At 42.6% G+C, this 13,479-nt stretch overlaps 1 protein-coding gene across 1 annotated transcript in view; it reads left to right on the forward strand.

Moving 5' to 3' along the window:
• MYO3B (myosin IIIB) overlaps positions 1 to 13,479 on the forward strand; it is a 482,619-nt gene that overhangs the window by 337,811 nt on the left and 131,329 nt on the right. Inside the window, exons 29-30 of the mRNA XM_063595441.1 lie at positions 4,524 to 4,625; positions 9,372 to 9,474. Of these exons, the coding sequence (XP_063451511.1) occupies positions 4,524 to 4,625; positions 9,372 to 9,474 (205 nt within the window). The remainder of the gene's footprint in view (positions 1 to 4,523; positions 4,626 to 9,371; positions 9,475 to 13,479) is intronic.

The raw sequence follows: 13,479 nt of genomic DNA on the forward strand, positions 1-13,479 counted from the left end.
ACAAGGAGACACAGGTCCTTCCTCCAAGGAGCTTGCATTCTAATACAGAAAGTAAGAATAAAAAGAGATTAAAGATATGAAAGCACCTGAAACTTTTAAGGGGGTGTGTCAGTTTGACTAGTGATATCCCAAAATTCATGTCCATTCAGAACCTCAGAATGTGACTTTAGTTGGAAACAGGATTTTTGCAGATGTAGTTAATTAAAAATGAGGTCATACTGGATGAAGGTGGGTCCTGAAGCCAATGACTGGTGTCCTCATAAACATGCCATGTGAAGGCACAAAGAAGAACTCCAAAAAGTTCCCTTATGCCCTTCTTGACATCCACCCCCCCTCACCCTCAGCCCCTGATAACCACTAATGGGTTTTCTGTCCTATAGTCTTACCTCTTCCAGAGTCTTGTCCTTATAGTCTTGACACTGTAAATGGAGTCATACAGTGTGAAACTTTTGAGTCTGGCTTTTTTCACTTAGCATAATGCTTCTGAGATTCATCTGCGTGTTGCGTTTTTTAGTAGTTCATTTATTTTCATTGCTGAGCAGAATTTCAGTGTATAGATGTACCACAATTTTATTCATTTACCAGCTGAAGGACAATTGGATTGTTTCCAGTTCTTGGTGATTATGAATAAAGCTGCTATAAACATTTAGAGCATTTTCCTTTTTTTTTTTTTTTTGGAGACAGAGTCTCACTCTGTCGCCTAGGCTGGAGTGCAGTGGTGCGATCTCAGCTCACTGCAAACTCCGCCTCCCAGGTTCATGCCATTCTCCTGCCTCAGACTCCCAAGTAGCTGGCACTACAGGCGCCCGCCACCACGCCCAGCTAATTTTTTTTTTTTGTATTTTTAGTAGAGACGGGGTTTCACCGTGTTAGCTAGGATGGTCTCGATCTCCTGACCTCGTGATCCGCCTGCCTCGGCCTCCCAAAGTGCTAGGATTACAGGCGTGAGCCACCGCGCCCAGCCTTAGAGCATTTTCCTTTTGAGTAAAATGTATAGTAAAGTAAATAACTTTGCTTCACAGGAAACCAGAACTGTAGGAGCAGGAATGATCCTAGAGGTGGAAGTTGTTTTCTTTTTGATTAGCTGACAGGTATAGTTATTTTATACTTTTGCATAGCAATTTATAGTCTATTCAAAGCACTTTCACACACCTTACTTCCCGTAATTATCATTATAGTAACCCTGAGAAGTAGGCTAGGAATCTTGCTTCATTTCACAGATAGAAGCTAGGAAATCTCCTATAATCCAGACTTCCTAATCCTTATTTGCTGTCATTCCTTCTAAACATTTTCTCAACATCCTGTCTGTGCAGAACAGTCTGCTAGATTCTTTTGGGGTACCCACAAAATATTTTTTCCCATCAAGACGGAGCAGTCTTACATGGAATCAAACTGACCACTCTGGCCCAGGCTTGAAAGGAATACAAAACTGGGCCACTTAACACAGCCACAAGAAGCAGTCTATGAAGCTACCAGAAGCAGGCAGGACATAAATTTTAAGAAAGAAATCCTGAAGCTGGTGGGAGTCAGAAAATAATGGTTTGACAGTCCCTAGATGATCAGAAGGAAGGGGAATTCCCCAGACAATGCTGTTTCAGGACAAGCAAGAAACTGATTTCTAGGATAATGGAAAACTTCCCTCCTTGGCTTCCAGGTTGGGGAAAACACTTACCAGGGAAGATTTTCTTTGAACTCAATCAAAGTTTAACTGGGATAATGACTGGAATTAAGTACTGGATAATCAAAGTGGAAAATGCTTTCAGAGGCCTGAAATTACTAGACTTGTTTTGTGTGGTAGAGATGGAGGCCAGGATTTCTTATAGGGCTGTAGAAAAAAAAAAATGTGTCAATGAGATTCTATTCTTTAAGAATCCAACTTTCTTGGTGCTGCTTTTGGTGGCATTTGCCTGTCAGACCTCCCACAAGTTGGCCTCTTTATCCTTTATATTCTGATAAGATGGCTGATGACCAGCTGTCAGTCCAAGCCAGAAACCACACTGGCTCCTTGTAAAATCTGCCAGCAGCAGTTAGGAGGGGAAGCCTGGGCTTTTGTGCCTCATCCGTATGCGCCTTCTCTGCCAGATACAGTGGGTGCCCTTTGCCAGGCCCATTATGAGGGCAGGAACGTTTACCCAGCCTAGATCACCAACCAGGAAACCTACCAGGACAGTGTCTCTGCTGAAACAATGCCTGATCTGTCCTTTGGGTGGGTCACTAAATGCCAGGCCAGGCCAGAGCCTCTTTCTGCAGCAGCTAGTCTATGGGACCATTAGAGGCCCAAGCACATGAAAGAATGTAACAAAGGTCTGATTTTTTTACTTTCTTTTATAAAGGGGAAAAAAAAGGAGAATAGGGATTATTATTTTTAAATGTTTAAATAAATGACCTGCATCATGTAATATTTAGGAGTTCAGACTTTAGGAAAAAATTTTGTGCTTGGGTTCAAATCCTGGCTCTGCCAGTCTACAGCTGTGTGACTTTGGGCAAGTCGTTTAACCTCCCCTTGTCTCAATTTCCTCAGCTGTAAAATGGGAATAAAGTAGTCGCTCTCTTTTAGGGTTACTATGAACATTAAATGAGTTAATGTTTGCAAAGGGCTGAGAACAATGCATGGAACGTAATAATCCATATGTATGATAATGTTTGTTAAATAAAAATAATGGAGCTTTTCTTCCCACCCAATTTTTCCCCGCACCCCCCAGCCAAATCAAGCTGAAAGTACCTACCGTTCAGCTTGATCTTTTCCTTCTCTTTCTTCTAATTTCAATACTTAACATCTGTCATGCCACTCCCCAACCCCAAAATTAGATTCCTAGGGCTGCCATAACAAATTACCACAAACTGTGTAGCTGAAAACAACAGAAACTTATTCTGTCACAGTTCTAGAGGCTAGAAGTCCATCAAGGTGTCAGCAACATTGGTTTCTACTGGAGGTTCTGAGGGAGAGTCTGTTCCAAGTCTCTCTCCAGTCTCCTGTTGGTTCCTGGCAATCCTTGGCCTTCCTTGGTTTGTAGGCCCATCACTCCACTCTCAGTTTCCATTGCCATATGCATTCTCACTGAGTCTCTCTGTGTCTTCACATGGCCTGTTTATGAGGACACCAGTCATTGGCTTTAGGACCCACCTTCATCCAGTATGACCTCATTTTTAACTAACTACATCTGCAAAAACCCTGTTTCCAACTAAAGTCACATTCTGAGGTTCTGAATGGACATGAATTTTGGGACATCACTAGTCAGACTGACACACCCCCTTAAAAGTTTCAGGTGCTTTCATATCTTTAATCTCTTTTTATTCTTACTTTCTGTATTCGAATGTGAGCTCCTTGGAGGAAGGGCCTGTGTCTCTTTAATTTACTTTGAGGCAGCTAGAAATGTTTATTTGGCCACTTGAAAGGATTGGAGAGACAAGGGTGACACCAAGTTGGGTGTGGAAAGGTGATGCCTGAGATGGAGGAGTCAACCAGAAGGAGGGAGAAAGACAGGATTTTAAAAAATCACATCCGAACAAATAATAAAGGAGAAAGGTCAGGGATACCAAATATTCTAATGTGGTATATTTGGAAGCACTGCTGCCAGAAATAGAAATAGCCAAAGCCAGAAGGAAGGTGCAGGAAGTGAGAACAAGGTCTAGGTAAGAGGCCAGGAAAAAAGGAGATGGGGACAGGGTTATTGCCTCGGGGCAGGACCAGAAAAAATCTCCTCCATGAGGAGGGGCAGTCCTGCTGCCAGTGTAGTTTCTGTCTAAAGTAAGGAGATCCAATGGAAAGAACCTGCCTTCTCCAGATATCTGAGGCAAAAGATGTTGGAACATCTTCAGCCGCTCGTGACCTTGAGGTCATGGAGAATGGAAGAAGAGATGTGACAGCTGGGAAAATCCCTGGTAGAGCCATTATGTTGTGGAATCCAAAAGGAAGTAAGCTGACTGGACAATGAGAAGCTGCAATGTGATATTCCTCAAGTGAATATAGTATGTAGTCCATCTTCTCCCTGACAGCATAATAAAAATCTATGATCAGGGCTGCGAGATCACAGGAAGGGAGGGGCACTTCCAAGAGGCAGAGATGTGGAGGAGAAAAAGGAGCAGCTTCCTGGGAGAGAGCTCACCCTTCTGTTTACTTCCCTGGTAGTGGCAACTGAAAGACAGCAGGAAAGCTATCCAGTGACCAAACCAAGAATCCTAGCCTGGTGCACTCATGACCTGTGTTTGTCACTGAGTTTCCCTACTTGACTAATGTGATCAGTGACACAGTTTCCCCTAATTACCCAATGTCATCCAGCTAGTAGAGAATCCGGCCAGAACAATTATTAATTCTGCTGTTTCCTACTATTGTGCCCTTTCTCAACTACACTGTATTAAATCTTAAAAATAAGCACCAAGTCCATAAGTGAGATTAGTCACCTTGGTGCCTTGAACCGTAAGAAAAGTGTGGATTTTCCTGGCCAACTTGTATCACCCAGTTTGGTAATTCATCTAGGTGTGGGAGCATAACCTTGAGAAAGTCTTTTTGTTTCATTCCACAGGGGACACTTCAAACCAAAGCGGTGGGCCACATTCCCCCGTCGCAGCAGGTACGAGGGGAAGTGCCGAGGTTCAAGACTGCAGCGAGCCTGGTGACCATAAAGGTAGAGTCTTTCGAGGTTTAGAATGAGTGTTCTAAATTCAGGGGCATTCCAGAGAAGGTTCCAAAGCTGGAACTGATCACCTCTTATATAAGAACCTTCTGTCCACCACTCCTTCTTTTTTCTATAGGTGACAGCCAATTAAATTTAAGGCCAACCTTGCAGAGGACTCTGAAAGGTGATTTCATAGAAGGGAATAGAATAGACAGGGATAAGCTCCGTTCCTCACAGCTGCCTCTCCACCTCCTTCCATGTTCCCTGGAACACTGGTCTAGTTGCAGCTCTCCTTACCAATGGCTTCGCCTTAACCTGTCCTCTTGAGGCAGACTCTGACATGTTTGTATCAGATTTACCTTAAGACTGAGGAAAGTTTAGTGTCTTGGGAAGATCTTTCTATGATCCAGAACCTGGTATATAGATCTCAGACTGATTGAGAACATTCATGGAAGGAAGGGGTACTGTGGACAAGAAGTGGAAACGTGGGTTTCTGGTTCTCAGTCCTCCACCAGTTAATATCCCTAAGCTCCAGTCATGGTAACATGAGACAGTTGGACTAAATCATGGTTTTCAAACATTTTTAAAATATTGCAGTCTCACCCTTTTGAATTTTGAAGGTCCCTGGACTTCTGCTTGACAGGCTATGATTTTTGAAGTATGGTCTTTAATGCCAGCACCTGCATTTGATGGCAGGTGAAGATTTTGTGGTAGAATTTACAGTTACAGTTTATCTGCCAGCCCCAGCGCCACTGCCCAGTGTGTAGGCAGAGAGGCTCTGGGTACCTCAGACTCCTTTAGTATCTCTCACTCAGTCTGTTTCAAGGAAATACTGAACTGGAACTTTACCTTGGGGCAAGGAGGTTAGGAAGCAGGAGAAAAAGAGAAGTAGCAGGATCCAGGAGAACATCAGTGTTTCTTGAACTTGAGGAGACTTGGGGGTGGAGACAATGAGAAAGTTTTCATTTTCAAAAGAAGGGTGTCTGGCTATTACTGACTGAGGGTGCAGATCACTGTTTCCCCCTAGAAGTCACAAATAAATAGGAGATCCTCCAAAGATGTGTTATGCTTGGCCACACACAGTGCCCTTTAAAAAACTTTGAACCTGAATGTCTTTAAGTGGGGTGTGAATTCTCTGGTTCGTCACAAATCCCACGATTCCCCATCCTCTTTGCCTGATACTTCACACATTTATATTTCTTCCTACGTGGCCCCAAAGGCATTTGCAACACCTCCTAATGGTGTTCTTGGTGTTTTTTGTTGTTGTTGTTTTTTCTGACAGGCAGATGCTTTTCCATCTTACTTCAAAATAGTCTGATAGAGATGGGCGCGGTGGCTCACGCCTGTAATCCCAACACTTTGGGAGGCTGAGGTGGGTGGATCACCTGAGGCGAGGAGTTCGAGACCAGCCTGACCAACATGGAGAAACCCCGTCTCTACTAAAAATAGAAAAAATTAGCTGGGCATGGTGATGCATGCCTGTAATCCCAGCTACTTGGGAGGCGGAGGCAGGAGAATTGCTTGAACCTGGGAGGCGGAGGTTGCAGTGAGCCGAGATCGCGCCATTGCACTCCAGTCTGGGCGACAAGAGCGAAACTCCATCTCAAAAAAAAAAAAAAAAGTCTGATAAAGACTTGACTAGTTTTTCTCCTTGAAAAATATGAATGGCTCAGCGGGGTGTGGTGCCTCAAGCCTGTAATCCCAGCACTTTGGGAGACCAAGATGGGCAGATCACGAGGTCAGGAGATACAGACCATCCTGGCTAACACACAATGAAACCCCATCTCTACTAAAAATATAAAAAATTAGCCGGGCGTGGCGGCAGGCACCTGTAGTCCCAGCTGCTTGGGAGGCTGAGGCAGGAGAATGGTGTGAACCTGTGAGGCGGAGCTTGCAGTGAGCCGAGATCGCGCCACTGAACTACAGCCTGGGCAACAGAGCGAGACTCCATCTCAAAAACAAAAAAATGTGAATGGCTTATAGAGCTCAACCAGATTTTGGAAGGATTTAGTTCCTCTAGAACTCCACTCCAAGTATTGCTTTACTTCATTAAACCAGAAACACATAGGAACCCTCCCTGATGAAAGGTGACCCATCTCTAGCGAAGCTTCTATTGTCACACCTGTACATTCCCCAAGTTCGGCATTTTATGAATATTTCTACTATTTAAGTTCATAATTTTATTTTTCAGCCATGTCACTGGTCTAATTTTTTTTTAACTCAACCTATTCATACACTTAAAATGAGTCACCTTCTCTCTCTTTTCTTTCCTTTATATCTCCATTTCTCCAATGTCCTTGTTCAGCAATTCATTTGCCAGAGAGAAGCCAGGTGATTCCAACTGTCACCAGCTCATACTGAAAACTGTTTGACAATTTCGGATGCTGCCTTGAATTCAATGGTTTGATAATCTTATTTATCTCTTTAGTTTGACCCAAATCCTTCTCCCTGTTCTTCAGCAAAGCTGGGGGATGGAGGAGCAGATTCCTTCTAAGCTTTATTCAGAATATTCTGTAAGTTTCTGGTTTTATACTTCAAATAACTCTTAAAAATCAATATTTTGATGACTGAAGTGTAAATTAATAAGAAACATGGAATAAGTTTTCCCTTCAATTACATGAACAGAAATTCTATGGAAACCCCAGCAAAGTAGCTGGGGGCATTTGCTGAACCAGGTAAAGATATTGCTTCCTCTCGTTCTGGTCTTGGACATGGCACCTTCATAAGGAGAGTCCCAAACCAAAAGAGATTTTACAGTTTCTTTTTCTAGATCTCTTTGTGCTATTTTCTTCTTTGGATGGCTATTGCTCCTTATTATTATTAGTTTTTTAACTGAGGATCTCAAAATAGGTACAGACAAAAGCTTGCAATCTTAGCTTTCCACAAGGGCAATATCATTTGGCCTTTGATCAGTGGTAGCTCTTAGTGCTGCTGATTTGGGCCAGAGAACAAGATTAAAAATTATTTGTGGTGATTTTTCCTTCTTAACAGGGAAACAGAAAGATACTTGTATCCCTGAAGTGGGTTCCCTTTTTTTGCTTTTATGTCAGTTCTTGCTTTTATGTTGCTTATCACAGCATTGCAAGTGAGTGTGGGCCAAACAGTGGTTTAGAATCTCCAAGAGGGGGAAAACCTGCCTGGTGCTCTAACTAGAGGATTTTATCAACGGAGAAAAGGCAATGGGGGAAGGGAAGGGAATTAGTTAATGAAATTCTAACAGGTGGTGGCTATTTTTCTTTATTTCTATTTTTTCCTTCTTTCAATATTGTTGTTTCACTGTTTGGCCATAATGTTTGTGTGTGTGTGTGTGTGTGTGTGTGTGTGTGTGTGTGTAATAATAAAAATGTATTAATGTCTCACTTAAATTTTTCTCCTTTGGTGTTTGTAGCAATAATAATAACAACAACAACAAATCTTTCTATCCATTACCTTAGCTCAAAGAATTGCATTTATTCCACACAAGAAGTATTTATGCTAAGGAACCAAACTAACAATTTAAAATCAGCACATGTTCTTTCCAGAACAGACAACACAAAAAAACTGATTTCCATACTTTTTATTTATTTTTCTACACTCCATTTCTATCATGTATTCTGTAATCATAATGTCAACCATTTATGCATCTTCCACAGTAAGTCACAATTCCCAAATTTATAGATTATCTTTGTTGGTTACTTTTCAGTTTGGATGGTTCTAGGTTATCTAAAATAAGGATGGCAAATAGGTGTGCAGTCTCCTTCCAACCCTAACTGATGGGTAGTGACTACTTGGAACGGTGGTTCTCAGCCCTGGCCACATATTAAAATTGTCTAGGGAGCTTTTAATAATTGATGGAAGTTCCCATCCCAGATCAATGTCAGAATGTCTAGGGGCTGGTCCTAGACATGTTTAAAATCTTCCTAGGTGTTTCTAATGTACAGCCAGGAGTAAGACTCACTGATCTGGAAGCAGTGTCTCTCAAAATTTAACATGGATCAAGGTCACCTGGAGAGCTTGATAAAAACAGATTGCCAGACCCTACCTGTAGAGTCTCTGATTCACTAAGTCTGAAGTTGGGCCCAAGAATGTTCATTTCTAATAAGTTTCCAGGTGATGTTGATGCTACTTGTTGGGCCACACTTTGACAACCACTGATGTGAAGTGTTAAGAAGGAACTTGAGGTTGAATTAAAGTTCAGTGGAAAAGAAGGCCGTGATTGATTAGCCATGGTCACTGGAAGAAAGAATTGTATTTGTTACCCTCATTCTTGAGAAACTCATCAATAAACTGTCCTCAATCAAAATGTGGAAATAGGTTACTCCTGGGATTATTCCCTGTTTACAGTTAATCCTAGCCACATCATCACATTTTGCTCCTTGCCCTATCCACATCAGCAAGCAGCCTAGCCAGAACTAGAAGCTGATCTGCTGTCTCTGTCTAGCACAGTGTTGTTCCAGCTGTTGTATACTGCTTCTACCAGGACCCAAATCACTTGGGGCCTCTAATCTGTGTACTCTTTATATCTATTGCCAGAGAGAGGTAGCTTGTTTTCCTATAAGCATGAAAACAGTTTGCTGACTGAGACCAAGCATGGAACAAGACCTGGAATCGAGAACAGCTCAATTTTAATGACATATCCTAGAAAAAAAACCTATAGAAAGTCACGGAGTGGTATGAGGGCAGGGAGAGAAGGGCTGCAGAGAGTGTAGATGGGCACCAAAAGCTAACTCTACCTACTTCTGAACATATGCTTAGCCCTCCTTTCTTTTCTCTCAGTTCTCAGGGGCTCTGTACATCGTAGAAGCCATTCACAAGCAGAATCCAACAATGGCCATACACAGAGTTCAAGCAACTCTCCTGCTGTCACAGAGAAAAATCGGTGAGCATTATCTGTAAGAGTTCCCTGTTGTAAACTCAGGTGCTCCATTCTAATGGATAATGAAATGGTAATGGATAATGCAACAAGTATTTCTACCACTATGGTATTTTGGTGAACTGGAGAGAGTGGAACCAAAAAGCGTTTCCAGGGCTGGGCGGGGTGGCTCATGCCTGTAATCCCAGCACTTTTTGGGGGCTGAGGTGGGTGGATCACCTGAGGTCAGGAGTTTGAGACTAGCCTGGCCCACATGGCAAAACCCCGCCTCTACTAAAAATACAAAAATGAGCCAGCCATGGTGGCATGTGCCTGTAATCCCAGCTACTCAGGAGGCTGAGGCAGGAGAATCACTTGAACCATGGAGGCGGAGGTTGCAGTGAGCCAAGATTGTGCCACTGCACTTCAGCCTGGGCAACACAGCAAGACTCTGTCTCAAAAAAAAAAAAAAAAAGTGTTTCCATCAGATTCTCCCAAAAGTCTTTATTCTACAGAGCAACGTGAACACAACCCTATTTTTTGGGTTCTCTTTATGGTTAAATCTATACTTAGCCTCATCAGGTTAAACAACCTCCCCCTGGATATTTAGCAATGTCTGGAGACATTTTTGGTTGTCCCAACTTTGGAGGGAAGAGTTGTGCAGTTGGCATCTAATGGGCAGAAGCCTGTGACGCTGCTAAACCTCCTGCAATGTACGACAAAGCCTCCCCGCAGCAAAGAATTGTCCAGCCTCAGATGTCAGTAGTCCCACAGTTGAGAAACCTACAGCCAGGCATGGTGGTGTGTGCCTGGAGACCCAGGTAATTGGGAGGCTGAGGTGGGAGTATCACTTCAGCCCGGGAATTTGAGTCCAGCCTAGGAAATATAGTTAGACCCTGTCTCTATATTAAAATATATATATATATATATATACACACACACATATATATACACATATATATATACACACACATATATATATACACACATATATATATACACACACATATATATATAATCTCATTTGGGGGAGATATATATATTATCTCATTTGAGTAGAAAAATGATGAGCTTCTAGAAAAACCCTAGATTTAAGCTAAAGCAAAAAGGGAGTATCATTTCCTGTTTAGCCACAGGTTTGAGTTAAATATAATTCAAAAGGAGTATAGCAGAGCTTGCCTTTCAGTGACCTCTGAGCTGCTCAAGCTGCGGGGCCCGATACCCTGGCTAAATGTAGGCTCAAGACACTTTAAGTCCAGCCAGGCCAGGCATGACACCAAGAGCTAAAGACACAAACAACTCCTAGGCCTGTTCTTCACAGAAGCCTTTATAATGTGCCTTCTCTCAGATAAGGTTTCCAGAACCCATCACGTATGTCACCAGGAGGAGGACACAGCTACAGGAAGGAGTGGACCATGGCAAAGGGAAGGCCTAATAGAATGAAACTCACCTTTCTTATTTTCTTCCACATTGATTATGGGGAACTTCCTTAAAAGTTTTAGTCAAAGATTTCAAGAAAGAAGCAGGTCATTAGAGAGTTCTTTGCATCTTTTCACCTGGAAAAGAGAAAGTCTTAATTTACAATTTTAAACAATAATTTTAATTATTTTTTATTATTTTATTTTGTGAGATCTCTTAAGATTTTTGAGACTTGATAAATTAAATTCTCAATACTTCCCCAGTGGTCTCAAATTGTCATTGGGCTGCTTTTAAAGTAAAGTACTTTAGACTACTTGCCTAAAAAGTCAGAATAGCTCATTTAAGGGCACTTTAGGAAAAGACCTAATATCTCATATTAGAATAACAAAGTTTACAATTTCTAATGTGGTAGAAAGATCACTGAGCTTGGTTGGAACACTTGGTTTCTGATCCCAGCTAACATTTTCCAACTGTTTGACCTTGGGCAAGTCAGTGAACCAGTTTGGAAAACAACTTCAGCCCCAGTCTGACTTCCTCAACCTCAACTGAGGTCTGACTTTGCTGAGAACATCAGGACAGTGCTCTGAGCTCTTCCACTGCCCTTCTCTTCACCTTAGAATCTCTCCTTATCTTCGGCTGTCCTTCCTTCCTTTGCTCCCATCTCACAGACCCCAGATCCTCTGCCTTGTGCAGTGTTCCTGCCATCCAGGCCCTACCACTATCAGGTAGCACCTCCCCTGCTTTCCCATCTTTTACACTCTGCTATCACTTTCCATTTTGCTTATACCTCCCCCCATACTAAAAAAAAGCCTGCCCTTGGCCTGTCCTTCCTTCTTTTTACTTTTACCACCAGACTTCCTCCAACTGCTGTCCAGGTCCACTGCCTCATTTCCTCACTAAACCAACCCCTTTCTCCCTAATCCTGAAATCTGATTTGTGTCCCTACAATGTCCCTAAAACTATTCTTGGGAAGCACAGCTCCCAGTTGCTAGAGCTTTATGTTCATCAGACTCTGCAGCATTTAGTTCCATGGGCCATGCGTGCTTTCCGTGAAGAGCCCTCTTCCAAGGGTATCTGTAGTATTGCCTTCTTCAGGTGCTTGCTCAGAGGTATTCTCAGTCTTTGTTTTCTCTGGTTCCATTCTTCTTCTCTTCCGCTTACCATTAAAATAAAGGCAATTCTCCAAGTCTTAGATTCTCTCCTTTCTCTCCTTCTCACCCTGGATGATACCATCTCTCACCAGTGTGTTCTGGTATCAAGTCTCTGCTGGGTGAGCACGAGTCGCAAGTCTCTGTTCTGAGCTCCACACTCCTACACCCAACTCACAGTGGACATATATTCCTGATTCACACACCAAGACTTCAACAGAAAAGCCCCTCCTAAAGCACCTCCTCCACTCACCCTTCCCACTTCTATGATTGACATAAACACTGTCTCGTGACCTGGCCTTCAAACCTGGCACAGTCACTCTTGACCCCTACCTCTCACTTAATCTCACTTCCAATCATTTTCCAAGTACTCTTTCCTGGTCCAGGACTGCCATTATCTCTTTTTCTTTCTCCTTCTGTCTTTACAGACCAGCTTTCATTTCTCACACCTGATCAATTGTCTTACAACATATTCTGACTTGTTCAAAGAACTTTAATGGCTTCCTATTTTAGACCAAAAAAGGTTCCGACTTCTCAGGCTGCTGTTCCACGCCTCTCTCTAGCTCACTTCAGTTTGTCCTCCAGGCTCACCTCCACCTTGTCCCTAATACACCTTATGGCTAACCAGAATCAGACTTCTTATTGTTCTACCGGTGCACCTTCCTCTCTTCTCTCTGCCCATTCCTTTCTGTTCAGCTCTTACCTTTTGGTCAAGACACATTGTCATATCCCTTTCCTCCATGAAGACCTAATTCTTTTTAATACTCCTTGAGCCGTAGCCCTTTTGTAACAGTACTACTCAAAGTGCTTTTTCACAACAGGATAATGAATTTGTGCCCAAATGTAAATCAACTCACTGCTTTCTTCATTAAGAAACTCTTGTTACTAAAAAAAAATTCAGCTGAACTAAACAATGTACTTGGTGATGAATTGATTTACATTCTGGCACTAGCCCCTTATGTCATTGTGAGTAGTAACAGTTCACAGACTGGGTCCTCACACCACACTTTGGTGTTTCAATCTCTCTGGTGCTCTTCATATTTTGCCTGGTGTTATGGTTGACCTTGTGCTAGCAAGTTAGCTTCTCAACAGTGAGGACTGAGTCTTACTCTTTCTTGTATCCGATATACACAATAGCTACTCAATAAGTTTATTGAGCTAACTTTCAAAGCCACTTCTCAGCACTCAGATTTTTATGAGGGAAGTGTTTTTCTTGTCAGTCTTTGGGTAGTGGCAACAATAAGAGGATCCCGAATAACTTACCAAACAGTGGGCCAGGGTATCCCTGATCTAGGGACTGGGATTCTGTTGTCCCCCTTATGTTTGTCAACTCAGTGTTCTGTGAATCAACAAGGGCTGATAGGAAGGAGTTTTTTGGGCAGAGGGTGGGGTGGGAGTAGGGAGGGGTTTGGGGTGGGCAGAGTAGGAAGAGAGCTGGATTGTGTCACTGGTGATGTTCTCATTG

The sequence above is a fragment of the Pan paniscus genome, chromosome 13 (genome assembly GCF_029289425.2).
Source record: "Pan paniscus chromosome 13, NHGRI_mPanPan1-v2.0_pri, whole genome shotgun sequence".
NCBI classification, from domain to species: domain Eukaryota; kingdom Metazoa; phylum Chordata; class Mammalia; order Primates; family Hominidae; genus Pan; species Pan paniscus.